Source organism: Zeugodacus cucurbitae, chromosome 3 (assembly GCF_028554725.1).
Source record: "Zeugodacus cucurbitae isolate PBARC_wt_2022May chromosome 3, idZeuCucr1.2, whole genome shotgun sequence".
Lineage (NCBI taxonomy): Eukaryota > Metazoa > Arthropoda > Insecta > Diptera > Tephritidae > Zeugodacus > Zeugodacus cucurbitae.
The window spans coordinates 59,802,698-59,820,225 of NC_071668.1; the positions used below are offsets into that span (position 1 = coordinate 59,802,698).

At 31.3% G+C, this 17,528-nt stretch overlaps 1 protein-coding gene across 1 annotated transcript in view; it reads left to right on the forward strand.

The window, feature by feature from the left end:
- Positions 1 to 1,553: 1,553 nt before the first annotated feature.
- LOC105219684 (basement membrane-specific heparan sulfate proteoglycan core protein-like) overlaps positions 1,554 to 17,528 on the forward strand; it is a 48,873-nt gene continuing 32,898 nt past the window's right edge. Inside the window, exons 1-2 of the mRNA XM_054227616.1 lie at positions 1,554 to 1,897; positions 11,240 to 12,277. Coding sequence (XP_054083591.1) covers positions 11,782 to 12,277 — 496 coding nt within the window. The 5' untranslated portion in view covers positions 1,554 to 1,897; positions 11,240 to 11,781. The remainder of the gene's footprint in view (positions 1,898 to 11,239; positions 12,278 to 17,528) is intronic.

A 17,528-nucleotide genomic window follows, 5' to 3' on the forward strand; every position in this document is an offset into this window, starting at 1 on the left:
CTTGTACGGAAACTCTGTATAAGTCGTACGTTAGTTTGTTCCTACTGATGCTAAACTCTCCACATGCTCTCTACTATTTTCGAAAATTTTCTTTTATCAAATAATTACATTACCGGTGCCATTAGCAACTCAACCAAAGTGTTCCTATCTTGAATCTTGCACTATTTTCTTTAACTCTTATACGAAAACTCTGTATAAGTTGTATAACAGTTTGTTCCTACTGATGATAAACTCTATACATGCTACTTCGAACATATTCTCTGTTATTAAACAATTCAACCAAAGTGTTCCCAACTCCAACGAAATCTCTGTATAAGTCTCGTACATATGCTCTGTTACTAAACATTTGCTCCCACTACCGGAGTGGACCAAAGTGTTCTCAATGTCAACTTTTTTCTTTAACTCTTATACGAAATCTCTGTACAAATCGTATATTCGTTTGTTCCTACTAATGCTAAACGCTCTACATGCCCTCTACTTTTTTCGAAAATCTTCTCTTTCATCAAACAATTATTCTCGCTACCAGTGCCGTTAACAACTCAATCAATTTAAAAATTATAGAAGGTGCTGGTCTACGGATAATGTCACATCATTTCTGCCTGTTTAACTCTCTTATTCTCTGTACATATCGCACAATGTTAATCTTATAAAAAAGAAGAGAAGATGTTTAGCTCAGTATTTAAGAACTTTTCGAAAATACTATTTATCTAATTCTCGAAATCTCTGTATAAGTGTTTTATCACTATTTTCCTACAAATGGTAAAATCACTTTGAATTCTCTTATTTTTCGAATATAGGCGCTGTTATCAACTATTTACTTTCACTACTGGTGGCGTTAAAAACTCAACAGTGAATATCATTGTCCTAAAGCTTAACTAAATATTTAACATTTCAAGATGGTATAACAGAACAAGACATTTTGAAATTGTAGAGGTTACTGCTCTACAGATAATGCCGTCTAATTTTCTTAGGCTCACTATATTATTTGTTTTATTTTCAGAAAAAGATAACACATTTAGCCTAGTGTTTAAGTATTTTTCGAAAGCAGTTTTTATTTATTTCTAGTTTACTTTACTCATATACTAAATCTTTGTAGATATTTTTTATTAGCTTAGTCCTTCCAAATTTAGACATGGTATGTTTTGAACATATTCTCTGTTATCAAACAATTACTCTCACTACCGCTTTGTTAACTACTACATTAACCAAATAATCATTGTCCTAAACAACGAAACCGGCGACCGCTTTCCTATTGGCGAGAATACATCGACTCACAAAGCACCGACTTCGTGATTTGGTTTTACTAATCGTTTTTCGACAAATTTCATTTGTCGCTTGCTTGCTGCCGAAACAACATTGCTCCCACACACATACAGTTAGAAAGCTGTAAGACAGTGTAAGTTGTCGCTTCGTTTACGACTCTCAAATTTTCGTTAAGCAGCACTGTCGCTAAAGGCTTCGTAGGAAGACCGATTGACTTGGCTGATAGGACGACTTCGCCTGTGCTATTCACATGTATAATCGTGCGTATCGTAACAAATTATTTAGTTTGATTTGAGTCCTCGTCATTAACGGTTGTGTAACGGTGTTGAATTTTTACCGAAGCCGCGCTTGATGTTTTGTTTGTGTATATGAATAGCTATTATTGTGAAAACAAGCATTACATACCGGTCAAAGTGCCGCAGTTCAAAGTTGAAGGTGAAAACATGTTTGTTGGTGGAATATAAAGTGGAGTTCCATAACGTTGCACGAATACGCTTAAACAGCTGCAATGTAATCGTGCTAGTTTGTTATTGTGAAGTATAAAAGTGATAAAAATAATGATGTTATTATTTTTGTGTGAAGTGTATATTATAATGTAACTAGAGTTACCGAAGGAATCTAAAAAATTCAAAAGGTAATATAAAAGTGATTGCAAGCATGTTGTATTAAAATAACTTGATTATTTATAATATTCATATAGTATTTACTAAATTATTTATTAAAAGAACTAAAATAAAATAAAATGAAATAAAATAAAATAAAATAAAATAAAATAAAATGAAATAAAATAAAATAAAATAGAATAAAATAAAATAAAATAAAATAAAATAAAATAAAATAAAATAAAATAAAATAAAATAAAATAAAATAAAATAAAATAAAATAAAATAAAATAAAATAAAATAAAATAAAATAAAATAAAATAAAATAAAATAAAATAAAATAAAATAAAATAAAATAAAATAAAATAAAATAAAATAAAATAAAATAAAATAAAATAAAATAAAATAAAATAAAATAAAATAAAATAAAATAAAATAAAATAAAATAAAATAAAATAAAATAAAATAAAATAAAATAAAATAAAATAAAATAAAATAAAATAAAATAAAATAAAATAAAATAAAATAAAATAAAATAAAATAAAATAAAATAAAATAAAAATAAAATAAAATAAAATAAAATAGAATAAAATAAAAAAATAAAATAAAATAAAATAAAATAAAATAGAATAAAATAAAAAAATAAAATAAAATAAAATAAAATAAAATAAAATAAAATAAAATAAAATAAAATAAAATAAAATAAAATAAAATAAAATAAAATAAAATAAAATAAAATAAAATAAAATAAAATAAAATAGAATAAAATAAAATAAAATAAAATAAAATAAAATAAAATAAAATAAAATAAAATAAAATAAAATAAAATAAAATAAAATAAAATAAAATAAAATAAAATAAAATAAAATAAAATAAAATAAAATAAAATAAAATAAAATAAAATAAAATAAAATAAAATAAAATAAAATAAAATAAAATAAAATAAAATAAAATAAAATAAAATAAAATAAAATAAAATAAAATAAAATAAAATAAAATAAAATAAAATAAAATAAAGTAGAATAAAATAAAAAAATAAAATAAAATAAAATAAAATAAAATAAAATAAAATAAAATAAAATAAAATAAAATAGAATAAAATAAAAAAATAAAATAAAATAAAATAAAATAAAATAAAATAAAATAAAATAAAATAAAATAAAATAAAATAAAATAAAATAAAATAAAATAAAATAAAATAAAATAAAATAAAATAAAATAAAATAAAATAAAATAAAATAAAATAAAATAAAATAAAATAAAATAAAATAAAATTAAATTAAATTAAATTAAATAAATTAAAATAAAATAAAATAAAATTAAATAAAATAAATTTAAAAGGTGCTTGACAATTACCGAATTTTGCTTGATAAAAAATAAACCTATAAAAAAATAAACTAATCTATATCTAATCCATACACTGAAGCATGTCATGCATGTGATCTTTGTTCATTATTAATTAAAATAAAAATTCGTTTGAAGTGAGCTTTCCATAGACAACAGTATTAAATAAATCGTGTGCAAATGTAAAAATCAAAGTCAGAGCGAGCGTCTTTAGCAGAGGTTGTCTATTATCTTATCGTTTCATTAGCCATGAAATTAATGAAACAACAATGAAACCAGTTTTCAAGTTAAAAATGCAATGTTTCACATTAAGCTTTTACCATTTCTACTTCAACATACATAATTTCATAGAAATGCAATATTTAACCAACACGGTGGAGAGGGTCATAAAGTACCAAGGAATGGCACAAAAGTTTCACATAAGTTGTCTAGTTAGCTTCCACGAGTTTGCAGTTATATGAAAAACTTTTTGTGATGAAAGCTGCATCTACAACTGAAACGCTTTTATTCTAATGAAATTTTCATTTATCTTGACTATATTTCACGTGCATGAATATGGCATTGCTTATAGCTTGATGTAAATATAACTTTCGTGGCTCCTAACAGAGTGGGGTTAATAAGCGTTTAGCAGCGCTCATCCTAATAGTTCTTGATAGTTAATTTTCAAAAAAAACTTTCTGCATATTCAGCGTTCGTTTTTCGTGTTAAAAATAGAATAGGAAATCTCCTGTTAAAAAATTCTTGAGTTATACTAAGTTAATTGCTTAGATTGTCAATTGAATGTGATAGTTTCTTGGTGGCTATACCATTGGATTTATTGATCTTTTAGCACAAAGCAATTAAAGTCTAAAATGTGAGAATTTACTGTATTAGATTTTCCATTTATGGTATGAGGATCAAATAGATTGATAGGAGCGAAGTGTTGGTTTCCAAATGATTTGCCTTCCATTCCAAACCATCTTGATTCTCGTGTACTCAAAATGCAACTACAATGCTCAGAAACGTTTTGGAGAATTTGCGACAACCGGAAATCAACCGGAAACAAGCCGGATTAAAACTAAATGACAGAGCTCAGTGCAGGAGACACACACATGTTTATTAGAGAGCATTTGTTCTCCCTTGCATGCGTATGTTGCCATCCACATTCCAGTGAATTGGAAAACCGAGCAGAAGCTCAGGTAGTAAAATGTTAATTTGATAAAAATTGTACGTGTGTGAAACCACTGATAGCTACAAATGCAAATGAGGGGAGCAAGCGTTAGTACATACAAGCTAATAACGCTATATACTCGTACACATATGCATTCGCCGCAAACCTGCTTGGAAATTGTTTGCATTTGTACAATGTAAGCGCAAATGCTTACCGGTGCGTATGAGTAACATTTTGCATGAAATCGGCTTTTTTATGATTTGACACGTTTAGTGGATTATGAATAATTATTAATTTATTTATAGACTAAAGGATTGTATTGAATTAAAGAATATTATTTCAGATTTTTTACTTAATATTCAAATTATTTTATTTTGAAATAATAACATAATTTTCACTTCGTTGCTTTGTATTGTACAAAATATACTTTCATATCTCTACGTAGAGATTTCTCACCGTAGTTTTATAAACGTTTATGCATTTTTCCCGCCATGTGCTAGTCCTGCGATTTTCATTTTCCAAAGTCCAACACTATACACCCATTTTTATACAGTATGTGCGTCACCGCGTAATAAAGTGCACCGTTTTTGCTCTTAACTGCAACCACAATGTTATTATCACCCAAAAGTTGAATTACGCGATTTTCCACGGTGCACTTTTATTCACCGTTTTTAGCTCGCTTTTTATTTCTGGGTGCCGCCATTTTTTCGCGTATATTTTTTCATGGTAGTACACTTAGTTTGTGCATATGTTTGCATGTGTGATAAAATGCAAACACGAAATAAAATTAAATTTGCATGTCGCCTTCAAGAGTTCACATAAAGCATAATACAAAACGGGAAATAAAAAGGAGAATAAGATTTTAATATGACAAATTATGAAAGTACTGAAATTCCAAAGCAAGCAAAAGAGAAAAGACTGCATGTGTCTTCAGCAAATAAATGCGCTGAGAAGTACAAGAGCTGCAGTAAACTCATATGGCAGTTTTGCTTCCAAATGAAAGTGAACATAATTGTATGAGCGTCAAACTGTGAAGACATTATGTCTACATAAAAGCATACACATGTATTCAAGCATATACAAGCTTGTATATATTTAAATATTTCCACACAAGTCGTTATAAGTGGCAGTTAGCGCCAAGGCTGTATATAGACTCCTTGCATTATGCTCGACATGGCGTATACGTAACATAATTATAATGCTATAATAATAATGTCTAACGTTGAAACGGCGCAAGCGTATCTAAAGTGGATAATGCCAAGGATAAGGCGTATAAAGATAATGAAATACGTTAAAAGCTCTTATTAGTTTGATATCACGAAACAGCAATGTACTGGGAGGGAGAGTTTATATTAAGGGCTTAGATTTGTATGTAGTAGACACATGTATTAACTGAAAAAATTAACTACAAAATGCAATATCAGACAAGAGGCACATTGTCACATTGTTGTTGTCATTCACGCAATCGCATATCCAAAGGTATTCTTTTTAATACAACATAATAATCTTTTTTATTTCTAAGGTGATAAAAGGTTATATTAGCTTATGATTTATGGCGCAATGATTTGTCATAAGCGCCTTAATTTCATATATATATAATAGTATAAAGCAAAAGCTCTATAAATATCATGAGGTTTATGCATTTGACACCATACAGTTTAGGAACTAATAAAACATAGGCACTGAAACTGGCAAAATATAATCTATAATATAATAGAAATATTTTCATATAGCAGCGTGTAAATCAAGCTCCCTCCAAAAATAGTAGCGCGACAAAATCAAATTTCCCTGTCCAATCGAAAATCAAACCGATTTCTTTCGTTCATTTGTTGTAGAAAATGCTCGAAATGGAGGGCATTTCACTGTCTGCTTTATTTGTTTATCGTTTAGTTGCAAATTAGCCGCATTGACAGCCGCTAATCTTTGATATATGTTTGTGTGTTCTAGTGGTAATAAATGCTTAGTGTGTCAAACAATTCTCTCTTGGCATTCCTCTCTCTGATTGGAATGTGATTTGCACTGGAAGTGATAAGGGAGAAATACATATTTAATTTTTTTGTTTTTATTTCTAACGAAAGAGTATTATCCTCAAAGTGAAGCGGCACGTTACTGTGAATGCGAATCGTTACCGCTTCATAATAACGGAATATGTTTGGCCCGAATTGGATGATATGGACTGGGATAATATGTGGTTCCAATAGGACGAATTTAATTGATATCCCAACCCGTTTTTGTTTTATTAAAAAAAAAACTCTTATTGAAAACCCCTTTATCAGACAGACATCCCATAATAATTTTTGCTGTTCCAATCGGCTCAATGAATGAGCTCTATTATATATATATTGTGAATGAAACTATTTAATATTTCATTTTAAAAATAATAACATCGTTTATAAAATTGAAGATTTTCTCGCGAAAAAAAATCTGGCAAGCATCAGTTTATAGCAAACATGTAGTATGAAGCTTCAAGTTGAATTATTAAAGTTTTATTCAGAGTATACTCTGCATACACCAACACAAATCCAGGAAGGAAATCTTAATATTATATTAACGAACCAGTTTATGTATTTAACAGTACTTTCTGACTACAATAGTTTGAAGCGTAGCTAGTTGCAAGAAAAAAGAACCAAAAGCTTCTTAACTAACTAAGGGAGCACAATGCGTCGAATCCACTTCTGACTTTTCTGACGCGTTGCCGTCCACCGTAGTGCTAGTTTACTACAGCCACTCTTTCAGGCTTGAAATTAACAGTTTGAAAAGTTTTCCACTTGCAATAGAAGCAAAAAAGCAAAGCTGCTCAGAAAAACAGCTGCGAAATTGTTGAGAACATAAGTAGCCACTTTGGTATCGCTGAGTAGCTTCCTCGATTAAAATGCTGTCTTTTAGCCAGTTAAAGGAAAATGAATGAATTTATAGATTTATATGAATATATTTTGGTGGGTAGCGTTTTACCTCTTCTTGGCTGTTACTTAACATTGTACAATTGTTGCTGTAATTAACTTAATATTTCACTTTAATGCTACTCCAACGTTGCATAGCGCTCAACCGTTAAGTTGCTACAAAATTTCTAAGCTCAAGCGGTAATTCACGCTGCTTATTTCTTATTGGTTCTTATTTTTTGTTTCTGCGAAAGTATAATATTTTTTTTTTTTGCAACTTCATTAGCAAGCTACTCTACTTACCAGGAGTTCATTATGTATGCAGCTTAAGGAACTAAAGGAGTACATTCTTACTTCAAGTTTTCGTTTTTTGGTGCAGAGGATTTATTTTAAATTGAGTTATAAAATGGTATAGCTTTTAAGCTTATAAGCTTGTTATAGAAAGTTATAAGAAACGATTTCATGCTGAGAAATTGCTAAAACTTTCAGTCTAACATCTTCAACTCTATTAATATCTTTTCGAAATATTTTCTTTAATATATAACTATCCATATTTCTACGGTAATATTACATTTTTTTTCAGGCAAATTTAATGTAATAAATATTCTTTGTGTTTTATATTCCACATCCTTTTGTTCCCATCACTATTTTCCTTTTACTCATTTACATCCCCAGTTATTACCCTCAATGGTAATTTAATTTCATTCTTTGGCTTATTAACAGTGCTCCCATAGTGGAAATTTCACTGCCAGTCTTGCTAGCATCCATTCTTACCCATTAGCAATACGCGTCCCTCCACAGCTTTCAGCTACACGATAAGCAACAAATGGCGGTTAACTTTTAATGGTTTGCTCTCGCACGTTTTTCGTCTTCTTTGATATTTCTTTGTTTTGTCCCTATTAGATACACTTCACTTTCTTGTTTGGAGCTGTCTAGCGACAGTAGAAACGTAAACAGAAACACAATGACCTGCTTTGGTATATGCTTTTGTTGATATTTTTGTTTTGCATTCTAGCTTCCTCAACTTTGGAAGTATGTATATAGTATATTCAATGCTGTGCTATTGTTGCCATATTCTTTTCTTAGCAGCAACCAACCCATTTCAATTTTTATATTTTATTCTTTACTTATCACTTTACGATTATCAAGTTTGTTGTTTTCTACACTTTCCTTATCTTCATAATTTCTTTTAACTTATTCTATTTTGTCATTTGTTTTTGCTTTTGTTACATTCATTGCGTATTGTCAGCCACCAACTGTCCACTAACTCGATGCTTTATTCACACCCCAATTGTGTAAGTCTACTGGATATTATTCGCCAGTGTAGTTGCGCTGGCTACTGAATCTAGATTTCATATTTCGATAGACAATTTTTCTCAGTAGTCTAGAATACGCAGAGAGTTTAAACGCACTGAGTTTAAATTTTTGACAATTATTTTGAAATTTGCATTGTTCAATTTGTGTTGTTAAAAATGCGTGAACAAAAGAACTATGTTGTTGTATTTTCAATAATAATAAATAAATCCAATACATTATAAATTAGGTTGTCAAATATCTCCCTCCAGCAAAACAGCTCTATATTCAATGCTTTATAAAAAATGTTACAGTGATTGGATTTAGTTCGAATATGCGCCGTTTCGTTCGATAATATGTTTCCATCGAGACGGCAACCTCATTATACTTCCCTCGGAGAAGCCCCCCCTCCTTATTTGCGAAGATATCGGACAGCCACTTTTCACAAACCTCTTTTGAGTTCAACTCTACACCACAAAGGGCGTTCGCGATTGACAGGAACAGGGGGTAATCACTTGGCGCTATGTCCGGGCTATATGGTGGATGCGATAAAACCTCCCATCCCAGCTCCCGTAGCTTCTGACGGGTCATCAACGAAGTGTGTGGCCTGGAGTTGTACTGATGGAACACTACACCCTTCCTGTTGGCCAATTCTGGACGCTTCTGGTCGAAACGGTCCAGTTGTTCGCAGAAGATAAACGTCTGGTCATATGGGAGCAGCTCATAGTGGATGATTCCCTTCCAATTCCACCAAACACATAGCAAAACTTTCCTGGCCGTCAAGCTCGGCTTGGCTACTGTTTGGGACAGTTCACCGACCTTCGACCACGACCGCTTTCGCTTGATATTGTCCTATGTGATCCATTTTTTGTCGCTAGTCACCATCCGCTTCAAAAATGGGTCAAGTTCCTTCCGTTTCAGCTGCATATCGTAGGAGTTGATTCAGTCCAGAAGGTTTTTTTGCTTCAAGTCATGCGGCACCCAAACATCAAGCATTTTTGTGTATCCAGCTTTCTGCATATGGTTTAATATGGTTTGTTGATTAATTTCCATCTCCTGGGCGATGTCACAAGTTGCCAGATGCCGGTCTAACTCGATATTTTCCATGATTTGATCGGTATTCGTCGTCATAGGTCTTCCGCCGGCTGGATTATCCATGGTGTCGTTTTCACCCGCTCTAAATCGTCGAAACCATTCCTACGCAGTTCGAAGTGATAGAGTACCATCACCCAAAATACCATTAATCTCAGGTCTATAATTGTTCAACGCAATATCCAAACTTTTCATTCCTAACGTCGTTTTGTAGGTTATGTCAAGACCTTTCAAAGATATTGCCAGATACGAGCTCTGTAGCGCTTTATACATAGCCGCGAAGTTCAAAAGACAAAACGGCGGATATTTGGCAACCTAGTATAAAAATATTGTATCATTAATATATTACCCCCCGTCAAAAAACTAATTAATTATAGATTAATGTAAATTAATGTTTTATTATTTATTTACTCAAAACTATAATTATGAAAAAGGTCTCGAGCAGTAGCCTGTTTTTGACATATTTGGATACTATAGTAAGGGTTGATAGTAATAGATCAATAGTCTGTCATATTCGTCAGTAGATTCTTTTAACCCTTCTGCTTTGTTTGGGTCAATTTGACCCAATTTTCAGCAAAACTCGTCGAAATTCGCGTGTTAGTCTAGTCGTATTGTATTGAAACTTCTTCTATTTATTAACTGCAGTAAAAGGAATAGATAAATATGAAAATTAAAATAATATCTGTTTTTTATGTTGCTGGAGGATGCAAAATGTAATTTCATTACACTTATTACGTTGTTGGGTCAATTTGACCACCTAGTATTTTGAAACATTTTGCCGTTTATTATTATATCACTCGATCAAAAACGCTGACAAAGAAAGCTAGTTATCGGACTAATACTAACTACTTCTTCTAATATTTCTGCCAGAAATGAATCCACCAAAAAACGACAGCGATGTTTCTTCTGTCATCATACAAAAAATTCGAACAAATATTCAGCTGTTCGTAGTACGTGCCAAAAGTTTGTTTGCAAGGAACACAGCAGCTTAGTTTGTGAAAATTGTCGTTAAAACATACATATCTCAACTATTTTCTACAATTAACATACACTTAACTTGATTCAAAAAAAAAAAAAATATGAACTCTTTCAATAAAATAGTGTTATTAGTGGAGTTTTTATAAGTGGGTCAAATTGACCCAAAACACTATATGTGTAATTTTTTCCTAACATAGCAGAAGGGTTAATGTATTTTTCGGTCGACGGTAGCATGTAGGCGACTAGACTCATGCTGTTATAGCTACATGATAGGGGTGTCAGTCTCTTACAGATTTTTGCTTTTTCATTTTATTTTATGTGATTATAATTAACGAATGTTTTGTCAGACCGTCAAGCGGTCATATGGGTTTCGTCCAGGAAAATATGACTGTATTGAATTGAAATTGAAAATTGCAAGAAAACTCGATGTAGTATTATACAATACAATCTGATGTATTAACTTTGAAAACTCTGTTATAAGCGGAATATAAAAAATAGTTTTACTCGTCTATAATTTATTAACTTTAAAGCTTATGTTTGAACACACAATTAACTAATAAATAGGTTATATTAAATTATGGAAAAATATCTATAATTCTACAAATCTAAATAATCTTTCCTTTTTCTTTTACTTCCAGTTTTCGTGAAATCGTCAGGGAAATTTAAATTAATTTACTTCGAGAGTGAAAGTGAAAAAAAATTTCTATGAAAATCGAAAATTGATGCAAATAGTGTGAAAAAGCAAGCAACAAAACAACGAAGTGGGACGAAAAAAATAACAACCAAAGCTATTCAGAATAAGAGTTATAATCGCCAAGTTTTATAAAATAATACAAAAATGTTTACTTCAGAACAGTATTTTTTGTGTAAATTATACGCCCACTGTCACAATAATAATTATTTCAAAATGCTGTGAATTAAAAAAAAATATTACATACATATTTATATGTATAAGTAGTAACCGAAGCTAATTCCGCTATTACGAAGTCAAATTAAAATTGGTTAAAAACCAATATATAATTCGGCTGGCAATAAATACATGCAAATAATTGTAACGGTTGTGGCTATAATAGTACTAACGCGAAAAATATTGTAACACCGGAAAATATTATAAAATAGGCGCGCAACGACGTATATTTTCCGGCGCATTAAGAGTTGTTCAACGTAATAAAAAACCGAAATGACACACATAAAATTGCCAACGACGCGGAAAGCAAAATCAGCGACCACTGTTGTTGCGCAGCGCAAAATGCGAACGTTGTGCGCCAAAGCGACGAGTACGGCAGCGAGAATCACAAGAAGAACAAAAACAACAACAGCGACAACCACAGCCAGCATGGTAGCGCCACCGAAGCACATAATGAAAATTAAACGCAAAAGCAAAATACCAGAAATTTCACTGCTCATTGCTGCACTTTGGATTAACAGCTTCTGGCCAGGGTCTAGTGATGGCGGTGCCTACTGCGCGCATATGACCGCAGCAGCTGGTGTTGCCACCGGACACACGTTCACTGTCGAAATGCGTGGCGCTCATCACTATGACGAAGGTCGCGTTGCAGGCGATGGCAGTAGTAGCAGTGTTGAAAATATGCAAACGCATGGTTTTGGCCATGAAGGTGATGCTATTGGTATGCTAGAGGAGTCGGAGGAGCGCGATCATATCGCCCATCATTTTGGTGAGTTTTCTCCCCGCCAAAACAAAATTATAAATATTTCATATAAACTACAAATACTCTAAAATGCACATATAAATATGTTTAACTGTGTGTAAGCATGTGAGCTTATTTGGCATGGTTTTTTGCGCTTTTTTCAGCTATTTAGTTATTCATGAGCATCGAAATTTGTTGTGGTTTTTGCGGTTGTTTATTGGCTGCTCATATTAAGTTGGCTATTAAACGGATGTTATTGTTTGGTTTAAGCGGTTTTGCCTCGAATTAATACTATGTGAAATCAGCTTCTAAATAGGTATATTCATGGGTGCTTACAGTTAAGCTTATTTTTAATTGTTAAACGCTTGTTTATGTTATTAACGGCCCAATGATACCTCGTTGTTGGAGAGTCCTAAAAAGGTTCAAAATAATTGCTGTAAAAAGGATTTGATGTTAAGCTTCTCTAATACAGAAAGTAACACTAGGGACAAAATCTATTAGTGGTTAAATATAGTTAATGAATGAAGAAAAATAGAAAATATTAAAGTTTGGGTCAACTGTTCGCCATAAATTGGATCGAAGCAACTCTATATTAATATATACAAGAAAGTTGTGTTAGTTACACTGTTTATAACTCAAGAGCGGCTAAGCCGGTTTGTCTTAAATTACGTTTTGGGTTAGCTTATGACCGGGGACAGGAAATGGGATTCCATTCCCGTGAATTTTGCCTAGAAGCAAATTGGGAATATATCTTAAACTGTGGCTCTTTTTGTAACTCTCTCGATGAAAGATTATTTAACTAATCAGCATTATTTATCCATTGACCGAACATTCATTGCCTTTTCATTGAAGCAAAAGCATAATGTTTAGGACTATATCTGCCAGATAAATCTGCTTGTAGATTGATTTATTTTTAATGATTTATTATAAATGTTTCATACTAATTTTTGAAAATAAAATTAAATGTTTGATTCACGGATTCTCTCTGATTACACTATACGGCAAAAAGAACTTTTTTTCGGGGTATTAAACCACACTGTTTTTCCAAAAGATTGAGTCGTAAGTAAATTATTTTCTCCGATTTTCGAAGATAGCCTACAAAATCAGAATATTTGAATTCGAAGTTCGAAAAGAGATCTTTTAAAAAAATAGTATTAATTGCAGTATATAGCTACTAATAAATCGAAAATATAGATACATTTTTATTTTCTTCTTAATTAAATGGTATATAAACCTTCTCGGGTGGTGCGATATTTAATTCTTTATTTATTTTGAAGATCACACTTTGACATTCCAAAGCAAGCGGCTTTTGACGGCTACGAAAAAATTTTTATATGATTTAAGGGGCTATACCAGTGTAACCCATGAAAAATTTAAAACTATCGGAGTTATATGATGCATTCGGAGGCGCCAAAAAAGAGTTCCCTAACTGCTGATATGACTCTTGCCGAATGAGTTGCTGAAACAAAAAAATCAAAAAGGCTGTTAAAGTTAAATATATTACCTATACAATGACCTACTATTTTTTGAAAAATATTGACAAAATGTTTTTATGTAAAAAATGGTCTTTTTTTAATGCCAAATTGACAATTTTCAACCAATCAAAAAGATCGTAGGTCATTGTATAGTAAATTTATTCAAGAATAGTCAGTTTCAAGAAAACGCATTTGAAGTTTCGACTATAGCTGCTTGTACCATCGAGCGGTCGATCTTTAGAACGCTGCCATTCAAAAACTATTCAAGATACGCTCTTACTACTTTCGCAGGATATTTTTGAAAGTATAAACTATCGAATGAATTGAATAAGCAAAAAATAAAAAAAACGATTTTTTGAAAATGTCATACTGATATAGCCCCTTAAACTACAAAATTCAGAATGAGATCATTGTTGCACTTCATTCATTCAAATATATTGACTGTGAATAGACGAAAATGAAGTCACCAACTGTACAATTGAATTTTTAAACGCCATGGATGTGCCTGGCTTAGCATCACACAATTTACGACTAAAGATAGGTTCCATGCTTCGGAACTTAAACTAACCAAAAACCATGCAACGGAAAAAACCATGGTGGTAAGATAATTATTGTACAATGTGATCTAAGCGATGATACTGAAAGATAAGTTCAAAGGTGAGGAAGTTCTTATCCCGAGGATCCCGATAGTCCTAACCAATATGCCGTTTAAACGATTTCAAATTCCGATTAGTCTTGCATTCTCCATTAATCGGAATTAGATCAATAAATGTATTTGAATATTATAGTTTATCCAAATAAAAACATTAACTTGATAACATCAAAAATGAGCTCATTTATTGCCATTAAGGCGGTAGATAAGTAACCGCCAGGTCAGCTAGTAATTGTGAGAGAAATTTAAAAAAATCCCTCGTTCATTGACTAGATAAAGTATTTAAGATTTTTAAGTGTGCTTTTCGAGAAATAGTCGGTGGACCGACATAAAAAATAGAGTTTTGAGATAAACGCATTTCAAGGTTTACATTCTCTTACAATTTTATTCGGATCAATTTGGTATTTACCACCTAACCCCTTAAACACCTTCGTATATTCGTCTGCCATAATAAGAACTTCGACCTTTATGACCTTTTGACTATGTACATTTTTGAGAGGCCGTAGAGCAGTTTCAATATATTTCGATAATATCATCCATTCCTTATTGACATAAAAATAGTTAATATTTACATTTACATATTAAATATTAAAAAAAAAATTTTGTAAAGCATTTCCGCGATATTGAAAAGTTTTCCAATTTTATTTTCACCACATCGAACGAAATTTTAACCGAAGCATACAAGCGAGAGTATTGTGCCAACACATTTTCCGACACTTTTCTGTGAATTTAAATTTCCATGCAATTTTTTATACGTTCATTATTCGGTCGTATTTTTTCGCCGAATTTTTGCTATCTCCACGGGCGACTGCAATCCAATTATAATTAAAACACATGACCACATGGGCGTGCAACTGAATAAAAACAACAATGTGAACAAAGAAATGATTACAGTTACAAATTTCGTTGCGGCACGTAGAAACAATGGCAAAAACACTCGCATATTCATATCAGTGTGGGCTTAGATATATGTATCTGCACGAAAGGTTGCAGAGAAATAAAATTTATTTAATCTTTTGTTGTACTTTCAATGGTTACCAAAATACTGATCGCTGAACAATGGCATTAATGGAATCAAAGACGTACGTATTTTATTAATGTATGTACATACAGACTTATATAAACAGTATCTACCATTTGTATTTAAAATGAAAACGAAATCAAAACTTTCCACACCATTTTTATGTCATTAGGTAAATATGGCATAACGCACAATTTTTAGTTATATAAAAAAATTAGTGTTTCTTTAAATAGAAAGCTTATGAGTTTAAGTAAAAAACCACTTCAATATTTGAGAATTTAATGCGTTGTTTGCTCGTAACTTTTTCTTGATCTAAACTGGTGTATGTACTCAATCATTCTAACCTCTTCGGTCATTTATCTGCTCCGATAATATGAAAAACTTTAATTTGCTACTCAGATACGAGTATCGACCAGTTCCTGACAATCAGATAAAAATAGAAACGCGTTGGCTGAAGTAAACTCTTACTAAAAAAAATTTATCAGTCCTGATTCAAATGCAATCGTTTATAAAATAATATAAAAATAAAAAACACAAGCATATATAGTATACGAGTATAGATAAGCATAATTTAAATTGAAAATTTACAAGAAACTATTTTGTAAAAATAAAGCTGCGAAAGAGTAGAGCGATTGACCGTACGTTCGTCATCGTTTTCGAATCGTATAATCAGAGCCCAATCGAGATGACGATCATTTTGTTGATGCTGGAGTGGAGTGGTGTATTATCTTGTGTGGTGTTCATAGGGTGTGGTGAATGTGGTGTTACAGTTTTGTACTTTTTATTAGGTGATGAATGCTGTGCGTCAGTGATGTTGATGTAGTTCAGTGTCGGGTGCTGTTGTGGCGCTTATGTTGCATGTAGGGACTGAGACTCGACTTAATATGTGATTGTTTGTGCTTTCATGATATGAATTAAATTTACTTTTGTCGTTGATAGAGTATAAACAGAAGAAGAAGTTTAAAAGTTGAATTAATGCGCACTTTGTAATAACCAACAGGCTTGCCTTTTTCCTGAGTCTTAGATTCTTATACTATTTGTATCTCTATTTCTTTGATATAACGATTTCTATAAATATTGTTCTATCTTTACTTCTGGGTTAGTACGTGTTCCAAGGGCTTATTTGTTTGTATATTCGAAGCTGTGTACTTGTGTATGTATGACGCGCAATCAACAACATAGCTTTTTACTGTTGCAGCATTAGCGCTTTAACTTTTTTATGCAGCTATATACCTCAGCTTCCATTGCCATACCAACGCTTTGGTTTATTTGATACGGTATTTTTTAATAGCCTCCACTCGCTTCATGGCGAACCCACGATTGCTTTTATAGCTCTGTTCGGGTATTTTCTTTGCCCGATAGTGCTTTGCTATTCTAAGTCTTTTCTTTTCATGTGACTTCCTTCTACTGTTTGGTTGCTCCTTTTTTAGTAAACACCACTGTAAATTGGAACTTATCATTCATTACATTGGACTCACTGGTGTGTATAAGAGTAAGTTTTTCTTAGCAAATTGAATTAAAGTAAATAGTGTGGATTTATGTGGAAAAATGTGTGTTGTGGTTTAAATGCAGTTTTAAAGATGAAAAATTAGACGATTTTCGTGATTTTTTATATATTTTTTGAAGTACCCGATCGAATGTTTCGAAGTTTTTTGGATATAATAAGTTATATTTTCAGCTATATTTTAAGATTTTTCTACAATAAATTGAAAAATAACGGAGTTATTTGCTGTCTATGGAGGTGCCAAAAAAAAGTTCCACAACTGCTGACATTATTCCGGCCGAATGAGTTGCTAAAACAAAAACACTCCAAAAGGATATTAAAGTTAAATACATTTCCTATACAATGAATAATATTTTTGAAAAATATCAAACATTGACAAGATGGCGTAGTTCTGAAAAAATGTCGTTTTTTGGTAAAAAAATTTCAGTTCTTTTAATGCCAAATTGACATTTTCAACAAATAAAAATATCATAGGTCATTGTATAGTAAATATACATATATTCTAGAACATTCAGTTTAAATTTGAAGTTGATCGGTCAATGTATCGTTGAGTTATTGTGTCAGCAATTTTGAGAAATGTCGTTTCAAGAAAAACGCGTTTAAAGTTTCGACTATACCTGCTTAAA